Here is an 11914-nt window from a genome sequence, read left to right as displayed (position 1 = left end):
AGCTATAACTGAGCCAATAACGATTTGTAGATTAAAACACAAAGGAATCCAGGCTAACAACCATTCAGTTAGTAATGAATTCAATCTAAACTAAACTCCATTCTCCTTCCTCTAAATAAAGACCCTAAATTCAGGCAATCAGCCATACTGGGAAATAATATCTAAAGGGACAGGCAAGGCCACCCATCAAGGTCCGCAAAATTATGATCCCTTAAACTGTGATTACAGTATTTATTTTTAACCTGTGCAATAATCACTCTTATTAAAGCAGCAAAAATAGATTTTATTCATTTATGCTGTGGGACAATATACCCTTTTTAAAAATGTAAACCCCTTTTCTTAAAACAGAGTGACCTTTTAATGAATGTTAACAATGTAGATGGGCACATTAGATTAATTAATTTGGAAAGTAATGTCAGACTTGCAGGCTAAGCCATGATGTGCACAAACATCAGGATGTTAGGGAATAAAGCAGAATACATTGAGACAGCTTTAATGGAAAATAATTACATAATTGGGAAAACTGGCAAAAACCTGGGTTAACACAGGCATAAAAGAGTGGCAAAATCCTGTGAAAAGCAGCAAAAACTGGGCTTATTGTGGGAAAAATGGGCCAAAGGTTGCAAAAAAAGAGCCAAAATTAGGCTAAAATGGGATAAAAGTACCACAGTAAAATTGGCAAACATGGCAAAAATGGGTTAAAGGTAGAAAAAAGTTGCAAGAGACAGACAAAAATCTAAAAAAAGTGGCGAAACAGCAAAAATGTTCAAAAAGTGGCATAAAATAGACAATTCGTGGCTAGAATTTGATAAGGTGGACAAAAGTGGCAGAACATAGGCAAACATCTAAAAAATGGTGATATTGGCAAAAATCAACAAAAATGAGATCTAAGTACCAAAAGGAAGTGTCAGAAATAGGTGTAAAATAGCAAGACGATAGAAAAAATGTACAAAAAAGTGGCATGAATGTGCAAAATATGGCAAAAATGGGTTGATGGTGGAAAAAAAAGGTGTCAAAAATAGTGACAAACATTTAAAAGGCTTTAAAATTGCAACTAAAGAGACAAAAATGTGCAAAAATCAACAAAAATAAAATTGGAGTACCACAAAGAAGTGTCAAAAATGGTTGGAAAGTGGTCAGAGAAGTAGGAAAATGTACAAAAAGTGGCATAAAATGGGTTAAAGGTGGACAAAAGTGGCAAAACAGTGGCAAGTATAGTGGCAAACATCTTAAATATGGTGAAATTGGCAGAAACCAACAAAAATGAGATCTAAGTAGCAAAAGGAAGTGTCAGAAATTGAAAAAGTGGCATAAAATGGGTTAAAGGTGGACAATTTTGACAAACAAAACAAAAAAAAAAGGTTATCGTGGAATGAAGAAGTAGGAAAATGAGCAACAAGCATTTTGAAAAGGGGTCAAAGGGCATAAATGAACAGTTCCAACATCAGAATCCAGAAACATTTTAACACACTTTTCAGCTCCAACATGAGGAACTGTTAGCCAGGACGTTAGCACCGATGCTACTGATCCAACACACATGCACTGATATCATCATTGATTCACAACAAGAGGGGAGGGGGCCATTCTCTGGGTTTTTCAGGGGCCCAGACAAATCTGTGGGCGGCCCTGGTGACCGGTTACTGTGTTCTATAACGCTACAAATAAACCCGCCATGTCCGATTCACATGGCTTTATAGGAGAAAGACCAAAAACTTGTGAAGTCCACTGATATTTAATGAAGCAGCCTTTGTGAATTAACCTGATTTCTATTTGGTTAAATACTGACATCAGTTCAGTGAAAGCTGTAGCAGGTAACACAACATAATATAAAAGCTGAGAGCTGGACCGTGTGAATTTATAACATTAGACATAGAATGAAGGGGGTTAAAATTGAACTAGGTTAGGTTAGAAATCCTGGATATATCGATATATTTAGCAGCAGATTTAACAACCACAGAGTGGATAGACTAAAAAAAAGTAAATGAATCACTGAAATAGTGAGAAACAACTGATCTAAAGCTTCTTATTAACAAAACTGGTACATTGATTCAGTTTCATGTCCATCACTGATGAACCAGGCTGATGTGAGCCTTCAGCCTCTGCTTTATGTGCATAAAATCAGTTTAAGGTCAGGAAACTCCGTTTATGAGCACATATCAATGTCCATGGTAAAAAAAAATATTTGACTGTGTTCATTCATGCAGCCCACTCTGAAGTCAGTCAGTATCCTGATTTGCCTCATATGCCTTTTTTTTTGCTGTGCTCTCATGTTCTGGAACAGCCCCACACTCATCATTGTCACTTCTCCCTCTCTGGTTTGACTAAAAGAAACAAGAGAAGATCATGAAGAGTTTTCTAATATCTGTTTAAACAATAATGCCAGAGAAGAAGAGGCTGCAGACAGATCTGTTTTTTCCAGGGTTCAGTTCCAGCTGTAGAGCTGCTGCTGATGTTTATAACATCTTGTTGATTCTACTGAGGGAAGCAGCTTTTGTAACCTATCACCTGTAAGCTCTGCTGAAACTGAAGGTGTGGGTGCTGACAGCAGGAAAAAAGCAGGTTTATACTCACAAGCCCTCATTTGCCATTTTAAATCTATCCTCAGAAACTCAATTTATTTGCAAAATCTGAAAAACACGTGACTTTGGAGGTAAAGGGTAAAGATGCAACAAAGAAACCCAGCACATGACATCATTAGTTATTATTATAGATACATTTTACAACTATTTAGTAATAGATGCTTTGATTACAAGCATTTAAATGGATTTATAAACTCTGACAAGAACCAAACAAGACAAAAGGAACTGAGGTGAAGTGTGAAAACTAATACATTACATCCTTTCAAAAGTGTCTGAGTCAAGCATGAAAAGCAGAAACGGCTTATCAGCCAACATATAAGACTCTTCATTGTAAGCATCATTACTTCTGCCATTGCTTTGTAAACAACATTTCATGTTTGCATTATGCCAGTCATGCAAAAGATTGTTAAAGACTCGAGAACAGTGACAGGAACTGACACAAAAAACAGGCCACATACTAATGAAGAGACTTTTTTTCTGCAAGATTTGACATAACATGAAATAAAAGGTCTACTATAAAGCACAAAAAAGAGACAAAGATTCTTAAAACATGCAAAAATGTTTGATACAGTATTTGCATAATTCAATAAAGCCACTCACTTTTCCAGTGATTTCTGCAGAATCCTTTTATTTAGGAAGTTGTTTTTCTTTTGCAGCTGCAGATCAAACCAGCGAAAAAACTGCAACACATGCATGATATATTATTATTATTATTATTATTATTATTATTATTATCTTAAGTGTTGATAGTAAGTACTTCAGTGCACTACACTCACTGACCACTTCATTAGGTACACCTTTCAACTGCCCATTTAAAAATATATCTGATCAGCCAATTACATGTCAGCATTCAAGGCATGCAGACATGGTCAGGACGATCTGCTGAAATTTACCCTAGCATCAGAACGGAAAAGAAAGGTGATTAAAGTGACTTTGAACATGCCATGGTTGTTGAAGGCTGCTGCTTCAAGGTTATTCTTGTACATTCAGAGATGCTCCTCTGCATTCCTGTTGTATGAGTGGTTTTGGGATTTATTGTTGCCTTTCTATTTGCTCAAACCAGTCTAGTGATTCTGGGCTGGATATTTCTTCTTTTTCATCCCATTCTTTGTAAACCCTTGAAGTGAAGACAGCCTGTGAAATACTCAGACCAGCCTGTTTGACAATAATCACAGCACATTCAGTGTCACTAAAATCCACTTTTTCCCATTGTGATGCTCTGGATGAGCTTCAGTCTGACTATGTCTACAGGTGCATGTCATAGAAAAGTTTTCCTGTAATTTAATTAAAGAAGTAAATCATGCAGGGTGAAATATTCCAAGATTTTTTTTTAATGTTCATGATTCTGGCTTATAGCTCACACAAAAAGTCCATGAATCTGCTTGGATACAGCCTCTGGCAACAGCCTGCCCAGCAGTGACCTTTGGCCTGCCCTTCTTGTGAAGGGTGTCAGTGATTGCCCTCTTGACCAGTTTTTTTCAGCTGTTGGGTTTGGACCCAAAAGTGGGTCATGGAGCAGTTTTCAGAGGGTCGCGAATGTGGTTCTGGAAAAAAAATGTGACAAAAGTCTATGAAGAACACGCAACCATACTATTTCTTTTACTCTGTTTTATTGTGATACTGGGTACATTTAAATGTTTTATCAATATTTCAACTCATTTATCTCCTTTTCTTGCAATAAAACAGTAACCATTAATGATGTTAATGAAGTAATTTCTCCAGATCTCTGGAAAATTGGGTAAAATTTACACATTATCATGGGGAAAGAGGGATGTAAAACATGAGAGTTTTGGCCTGTCTGTTGTTTCTGTCATAAGCTCTGTTCAATCCGAGATCCTAAGTGCAACATTTTTATTCATAAACGTGCATAGTTGAAATTTTTTGGAAATTTGGGTTGCGATTTGTCATCAAAGATTCATTATTGGGTCCTGACGCTAGACCGGTTGAGAACCACTGATCTGGACAACAGTCAATTCAGCAGTTGTGTGCATTCAACAAGACTGAGAAATAGTGGAATTGAAGAGCTATACCTAATAAAGTGGTCATTAAATGTACAACTGCGGATCATAGCCTGTCTTAGAGGAAGAGGCACAATGAAACTTCAATTAATTTAAATGCAGTAGGTGCTCCTTTAGTAAAGGCCACTCTTAAATACAGGACATAAACACAGGTGGCGATTACTGCCTTCTGATTTGAATGACTGGCAGGACTGATTTTCTCTGTGTGTGGAGGAGCAACTGAAAAGTGCTGAGTCACTGTGAGTCTTCAACAGTCACATATCAGGATGACATGAACACACAACAGTAAAACAATAAAACACTGCGGCAATTATTCAAAACATTGAAATCAGATAATGTTGATACGGGTGTCCACTGACATAAATTATAAGGGGGTCTAAGTCTGCAGGAATGATTTTGCAAATAAATGTGGTTGCACAACAGCGTCAAGAACTGTGCAGTGATGACTAATGCACTCTTACACAGCTGCAGAAATTTACGCTTTTCCTCATCTTTTTGGTTGAATGCAATGCTTTTCAACATGTTTTCATGTCTATTCTTTAATTTAGTGTGCAGGAAGATTGGATTTATAAATGCATTTAAGGTTTTTTATCAAAAACATTTTCATGTTTGCCATGAACAAATGCTCTTTTATGATGAGCGCAAAAGAGTATTTACACAAAGGAAGAGAAGACAATGAACCTAACAGCAGACTTTGCAAACATATGTGCAAGTAATTTCCTATAGAGATTATTCACATACAAACATTTTAATGCATCAACTAAAATGTGCAAACGTCATCTGGATCTATGTTGTCTTTAGTTAAGAGGAAGGAGGTTAATGTGCCTGGATGGGGTGTGAACTGAGCTCTGCTGATGACACAGAAATGGGATGGGGCTAACTTCCACCAATCCAGACTCAGAGGGCCAGGGCTTGTTATAAAACCAGACCCAGCACATTCCAGCTTCACCCTTCACTTCCTCCACAACCTCAGCTTCTGTCAGGATTAGCACCGCTCACCAAGAACCATGGCCAAGGACATGACTCTGCTGTGGGGCTCCGGCTCTCCTCCCTGCTGGAGGGTGATGATCGCTCTGGAGGAGAAGAACCTGCAGGGGTACAACCAGAAAATGCTCTCCTTTGAGAAAGGGGAGCACAAATCAGCAGAAGTCATGGCCATGAATCCCAGGGGGCAGGTGAGTTTACTTTGAACCTTTTGTTAAGTCTAAAAAAAACATGCAAACATGCAACTAAGTTTTCATTTTGCTCCATTTTCCTTAAAGCTCCCAGCCTTCAAACATGGAAATAACATCCTGAATGAGTCCATTGCAGCCTGCATGTACCTGGAGGTAAGAACTTGTTAAAATTTAATGTCTCTGCCTGCCACCGAGGAGTTAATAGTTAGGCGCTCTGTGTTAACAATGCCTCCTCTGACATCGAACACCACAGAGGAACAGAAACCGGAGCTTCACACAGCTGCTCACAATAGTTTTTTTTTTCATGTCTACGACCACAGGACCAGTTCAAGGCCCAGGGAAACAAGCTGACCCCAGAGTGCCCTGCAGAGCTGGCGCTGATGTACCAACGCATGTTTGAGAGCCTCACACTGAATGACAAAATGGGTACGCAAACTTTACATGGCAAACTGTGCAAATTCTACAAGGCAGTAAGAATGAATGCTGGCTTTAGAAATTAGAGCGTGAAAGAGTAAAAATGTAAGACCTTGCTGATGTTGTTGCCACTACAACGTTATTCTTCTGGGATCCTGTGACTCTTGGCAACATCACACAACATCTCACCACATTCAAACCTCTGAGACTTCCTGTCCTCAGCCAGTCTCCTCAGAGGGAGCTTAGCATGGACTGCTCCCTCCTTTCAATAAGTCTCTGAAAATGCAGGTTATGCACTAATGAGATGTGCATTCACAAAGAGAAGAGCGATGTGATAAGACCGCAGTATGGTGCTCCCTCAAAACAGGTAGCAGACTTCAGAGGTTATGTGTTAATCCTGCCAGGGATCACATGCTCAGACTGTCTTGCAGTGTTGTCCAAGTCATAAGACAGGGTACTTTGCAAAAACAGACTGCTGCTTTCCTGCCTGGTAAAACTCCTGCTTAGAGAAAGCATATGAATGGCTCCATTTGAGCCACTTTCACTGTCTTCAGTGAACTGGTGTTATGTAATAGTGGCCTGACTACACTCAGCTCTGCTGCACAGGAAATGAAAGCATTTGGCCCAAGCACAATGTGGGTAGTGGATGTTGCAAAATATTTTGTAAGATTATGCTGATATATCTGGAAGAAGCCGCTCCAACTGGATGTCTGTCTGCATTTTTTTTTCAGCCAGTGTTATTTACTACAACTACAAGGTCCCAGAAGGAGAGAGACACGACTCGGCCATACAGAGGAACAGAGCGGCTCTTAAAGCTGAGATCCAGCTGTGGGAGGGATACCTGGCAAAGGTAGACAAATACTCCTACTCATTCATACTGGTCAGGCATCAGGACTCACTGACTCCTCCTTAGAGAAATCACAACCCTAAAAAAAATCTTCATTCATTTTATGAATGTTGGTTAATCAGTAGTCACTGGTTAATCAGTATTCTTGGCTACCATTACACCATGAAGACAAAAGAACACTCTAAAACAGCGATACTCGACATGTGGCTCTTTAGTGATGATTTGTGGCTCTTTTAAGTCTTAATTTGAAACATTATTCCCCAGAAAACCTTAAAAACAGAAACTTTGACCTCAGAAATGATCCATTTCGAGTCACATTTATCAGTTTGTTTCCCTACATTTATACAGTTGAATTTAATTTTCAACCTTATTTATTTTTTGTCTGTATAATTTCATTGCCCTAATTTGCAATATATTGCCTCTTTTTTGACACTTTTAATCTATTTCTGCTGCTTTCAGCCCATTTTTACCACGTCTTTTTGCTACTTTTTGTCCATTTTTGCCACTTTTACCTGATTTTTGCCCTTTTTCATTAGCATTAGCCGCTTTTATTCCACTTTTTTTGTTGCAATTTTCCCCCTTTTTTGCAAACTTTTGCCTATTAAAGCTGCCTGTTGCGATTAAGGGCCACTTTCCCCCCATGTTCCCACCTTTTTTACAGTTTTCTGCCCATTTAAGTCACTTTTACTCATTTTTTGCAGCATTTTTACCACTTTTTCCCCACCTGTAAATCATTTTTGTGACTTTGCACCCATTTTTGCTACTTTTCACCTAGTTTTGTCCATTGTATATCTTTCCTTTCTCTTTTTCACCCAATTTCCCACTATTTTTGCCACTTTGTGACCATTTTTGTCACCTTTCACTTATTTTTATTGCTACTTTAACACATTTTTGCAACTTTTCACTATTTAGATTGTGGCTCTTGAGCCACATGTGGCTCTTTAGTGATGATTTGTGGCTCTTTTAAGTCTTAATTTGAAATATTATTCCCCAGAAAACCTTAAAAACAGAAACTTTGGCCTCAGAAATTATTCATTGCAGGTCACATTAATCAGTTTGTTTCCCTACATTTATACAGTTGGATTTAATTCTCAACCTTTATTTATTTATTTATTTTATGTCTGTATAATTTCATTGCCCTAATTTGCAATATATTGCCTCTTTTTTGACACTTTTAATCCATTTCTGCTGCTTTCAGCCCATTTTGTCCATGTCTGTTTGCTACTTTATGCCAATTTTTGCAACTTTTACCCCATTTTTGGGCAGTTTTCTCCCTTTTTGCCATTTTTTTGCCCATTTAAGCTGCGTGTTGCCATTAACGTCCACTTTCCCCCCATGTTCCCACCTTTTTACAGCTTTTTGCCCATTTAAGTCATTTTCACTAATTTTTTGCTACATTTTTACTGCATTTTCACCACCTGTTAGTCATTTTTTTGTGACTTTGCACCCATTTTTGCCACTTTCCACCCAGTTTTGTCCATTGTATATCTTTTTTTGCCCCTTTTTCACCCAATTTTCCACTTTTTTTCTACATACATTTCCTGCAAGGGGCGGGGTCAGGGGCGGAGCCAGACAGCTCAGTAACATTTAAAGCTGCAGATACAGCAGGGCAGGGCTGAAACAGAGGAGTTTTTAGACATGAAAAAATCCAATACTTCAGTGTTTTTTCAGCAACAAATTTCACAGGCATGTTTTAGGGACCTCTGAGAACAATATGAAGTTTTAGTTAGAGAGCTCTAGCATTGATATTCACACTTAAGGACAGTGCCAGGCTAACAGGCTATTTAAGCTATGCTAACAAGCTGTTAACTTTAGCTTCATATTTAATGGAAAGACTTGAACTGGTGTCAAACTCCATGATACATTTTTGAGAAAAACAAAACAAAAAGACATTAGTGAAAATGTAGACTTATTTAAGACATTGTTTTTCTCATCTGTCTTTTTATCTGTTCACATAATAGAATTTAGTCTGTATCAGACTGTATTCCCACACAGTAGTTGCCTTCATCTGACTGAACACATCAGATATCAGAGGGATTTGTGCTGCACAAACTGTCATGGAAATCAAATCATAGTAAAATAAAAGTATGAAAGTGTATTTCAGCCTGCTGTTCAGATGCAGCTGAATAGAAGCCAGAGTTTCTATACAGTCAGAATGGAGTTCAGCAGCTGGAATAAGAACGCTTGTTGTTGGATTAGTCTGTTGTCACATGACCTGATGTCACTCTTGTGTTTTCTTTCCCAGCTTCCATGCTGCTGCCTGACAGGAAAGTGCTTCTCCCTGGCTGATGTGGTTGTTTTCCCAAGCATTGCTTATCTCTTCCGCTTTGGGTGCGTGTTTTAAAGACTGAAAATGACTTCTTTTTTTTTTAAATCAAGCTTACTGTATATGGTGTGAGCTTCTTACTAATGGTTTCCCTTAAACTGCAGGTTGTGTGGAGACCGTTACCCTAAACTGGCAGCTTACCATAAGTGCATGCTGGAGAGACAGAGCATCAAAGCCACCTATCCTCCTTCCTGGAAAGACTCCCCAGGACAAGACTTACTGAAGGACCTCTAAGATTCAAGCTGTCAGCTGACACACAGGACCTGATCCTGATGTATGATATGTAACCACTCCCTGCTTTGCACTACTCTGTGTGTGTGCATTTTTACAAATGTACATTTATTGTAACTGTGGTTATTACTGAACATACAAAATTTGTTAAAAACATGCTGTAACCAAAAGCAATAAAGATTGAATTTCACTCTTTTTAGTCCAGTTTTGATTCGTATATGCTCTACAGACTTCCTGATATCAGAGTGCAATGATATCAAAATGAATCAGTAGGTTTCTACATCACATTTTACTCAGTGGGTTCAAAGTGCAGTTCCTCCTCTTATCAGGTTTGACTGTAGAGGTTATTTAACTTGAATGCTCTTGCTGTCCTTATTCAGTTCTTTGAACATGACATCCAAGATTGGCCAACAGGTTAAAACACATCAGGATAACACTGGGTGCTTTTGGGTGCTGTTTTTTTTTTCTTTTTTAAATCAGAGTCCTCTTTAGTTCAGTTTTGATAAGAATATACCATCCATCCATTTTCTACACTGCTTATCTCGTTGGGGGTCGTGGGGGCTGGAGCCTATCCCAGCTGTCATTTGACGAGAGGCAGGCCAATCACAGGGCTGACAACCAGGCGTTCACACTCACATCTACAGCCAATTTAGAGTCACCAGTTAACCTAAGGAGCATGTCTTTAGTGGTGGGAGGAAGCCGGGGTACCTGGAGATAAACCACACATGCACAGGGTGAACATGCAAACTCTGCACAGAAAGACCCTGACCAGGAAGCGAACCAGGAACCTTCTTATTGTGGTATGACGAAATGTCTGTGCTGTGCTTTGGTCAAAATATATAATGCATTTATTGATTGACTGATTGATTGATATCTTTATTTCGATCATGTAAATGACAACTTAAAAACAGTTAAAAATACAAATAAGAACATCAAAAAAATAAAACAAAATAAGGCAGTAACTTGCATTTGCAAATTCTTAAGCATCTCAGTTTACATGAGCGAAAAGGAGTAGGAAGAAGTATAAACTTATCTAATCCTACCCCCTTAAATTTTACTGTAGTTCATAACTGAAATCATAACACAGTCTTAAATTTATCAATCATTTTTAAACCTGTACAACAAATATACAATGTATCACTCACACAAAAATATACAATTATTGCTTTTTCATTCATATACCTTCAATACAAATATACTGTATTTAGAAAGCATTCAGACCCCTTCACTTTTTCCAATGTTGCAGCCTGATGCTACAACCAAAAATATCAAAGGTAAAACAGACTTGACCTTAGATAGCACTTCTCTAGTCGTCTGACTACTCAAAGCACTTTAACACCACAGGTCACCTCCCTATTCACACTACATTCACATACTGAGAGCAACGGCTGCAGTACCATTCAAACCCATGCCACCGACAGAGCAGTGGGAGCAGGACCAACTCTTCTGATCCACAGTCAGCCTGCAGAGTATATTCTTCTCATTAAGATACAGTCAATAGTCTATCACGACAAAGTCAAATCAGAATTTTATTTTTTATTTTTGGCAAATACATTAGAAATAATAAACTGAGGGCTGCAGGTGGCTTAGTGGTTTAAGGTGCGTGGCACTTTCCTGCATCTCTCTCCACCTCTTTCATCCCTGTTTCCAATTTGTCCACTGTCGTCTTCTGTCAATAAAGGCATAAAATGCCCAAAAATAAATAAAAATAATAATAATAAACTGAAACTGACATTGACATAAGTATTCAGGCCTTCTGCAAAAATGCTTACATTTTAGCTCAGGTTCCCTCATTGCTCTGGATCTTTGTTAAGATGTCTCCACACCTTGATTTGAGTCAACCTGTGCTAAATTTAATTGACTGGACATCATTTTGTAAGGACCATACCTCTCTATAGCAGGCCTCACAGCTGACGATCATATCAGAGCTAAAACCAAGCTATGAGGTCAGAGGAACTGGAGCTCAGAAACAGAGCTGTTGCAAGGCACAGATCTGGGAAAAGGTGCAAAAAATTCTGCCTCACTGAAAGTTCCCAAGAGCAAAGTGGCCTCCATGATTCTTACATGGAAAAAGTTTGGTACGACCATGACTCTTCCAAGAGCTGGTCGCCCAGCCAGAGTGAGCAATCAGGGATTAGGGCTTTATAAGAGAGGAGACCTAGAACCTGGTAATCACTGAGCTCCAGAGATCCTGTGTGAAGATGGGACAAAGTTTCAGAAGTTGCTTGGAGTGTTCCTCTGACTTCATGGTGTAATGGTAGCCAGGAGTACTGATTAACCAGTGACTGGTACTTACAGAAACAGTTGTTTTTATACTAAAATCT

General features: G+C 38.6%; 1 protein-coding gene across 1 annotated transcript; it reads left to right on the top strand.

Annotated features, from left to right (window-relative positions):
* The first annotated feature begins 5547 nt into the window (after positions 1-5547).
* On the top strand, positions 5548-9780 carry LOC121524586 (glutathione S-transferase A-like). The gene is made up of 6 exons (XM_041810036.1): positions 5548-5772; positions 5860-5925; positions 6093-6198; positions 6918-7036; positions 9279-9364; positions 9464-9780. Exons 1-6 carry the CDS (start codon positions 5605-5607, stop codon positions 9591-9593), a joined length of 675 nt encoding a protein of 224 aa, XP_041665970.1. The 5' UTR covers positions 5548-5604; the 3' UTR covers positions 9594-9780.
* Positions 9781-11914: the final 2134 nt, after the last annotated feature.

Source organism: Cheilinus undulatus, linkage group 16 (genome assembly GCF_018320785.1).
Source record: "Cheilinus undulatus linkage group 16, ASM1832078v1, whole genome shotgun sequence".
Taxonomy (NCBI): domain Eukaryota; kingdom Metazoa; phylum Chordata; class Actinopteri; order Labriformes; family Labridae; genus Cheilinus; species Cheilinus undulatus.
This window is presented reverse-complemented; position numbering and strand designations above follow the sequence as displayed.

Bases quoted from the DNA above. Each gene is read 5' to 3' on its own strand.
- LOC121524586 (XM_041810036.1), top strand. From the start codon at position 5,605: ATGGCCAAGGACATGACTCTGCTGTGGGGCTCCGGCTCTCCTCCCTGC. The intron at 5,773-5,859 runs GTGAGTTTACTT...TTTTCCTTAAAG, and splicing joins CCATGAATCCCAGGGGGCAG to CTCCCAGCCTTCAAACATGG. The intron at 5,926-6,092 runs GTAAGAACTTGT...CTACGACCACAG, and splicing joins CAGCCTGCATGTACCTGGAG to GACCAGTTCAAGGCCCAGGG.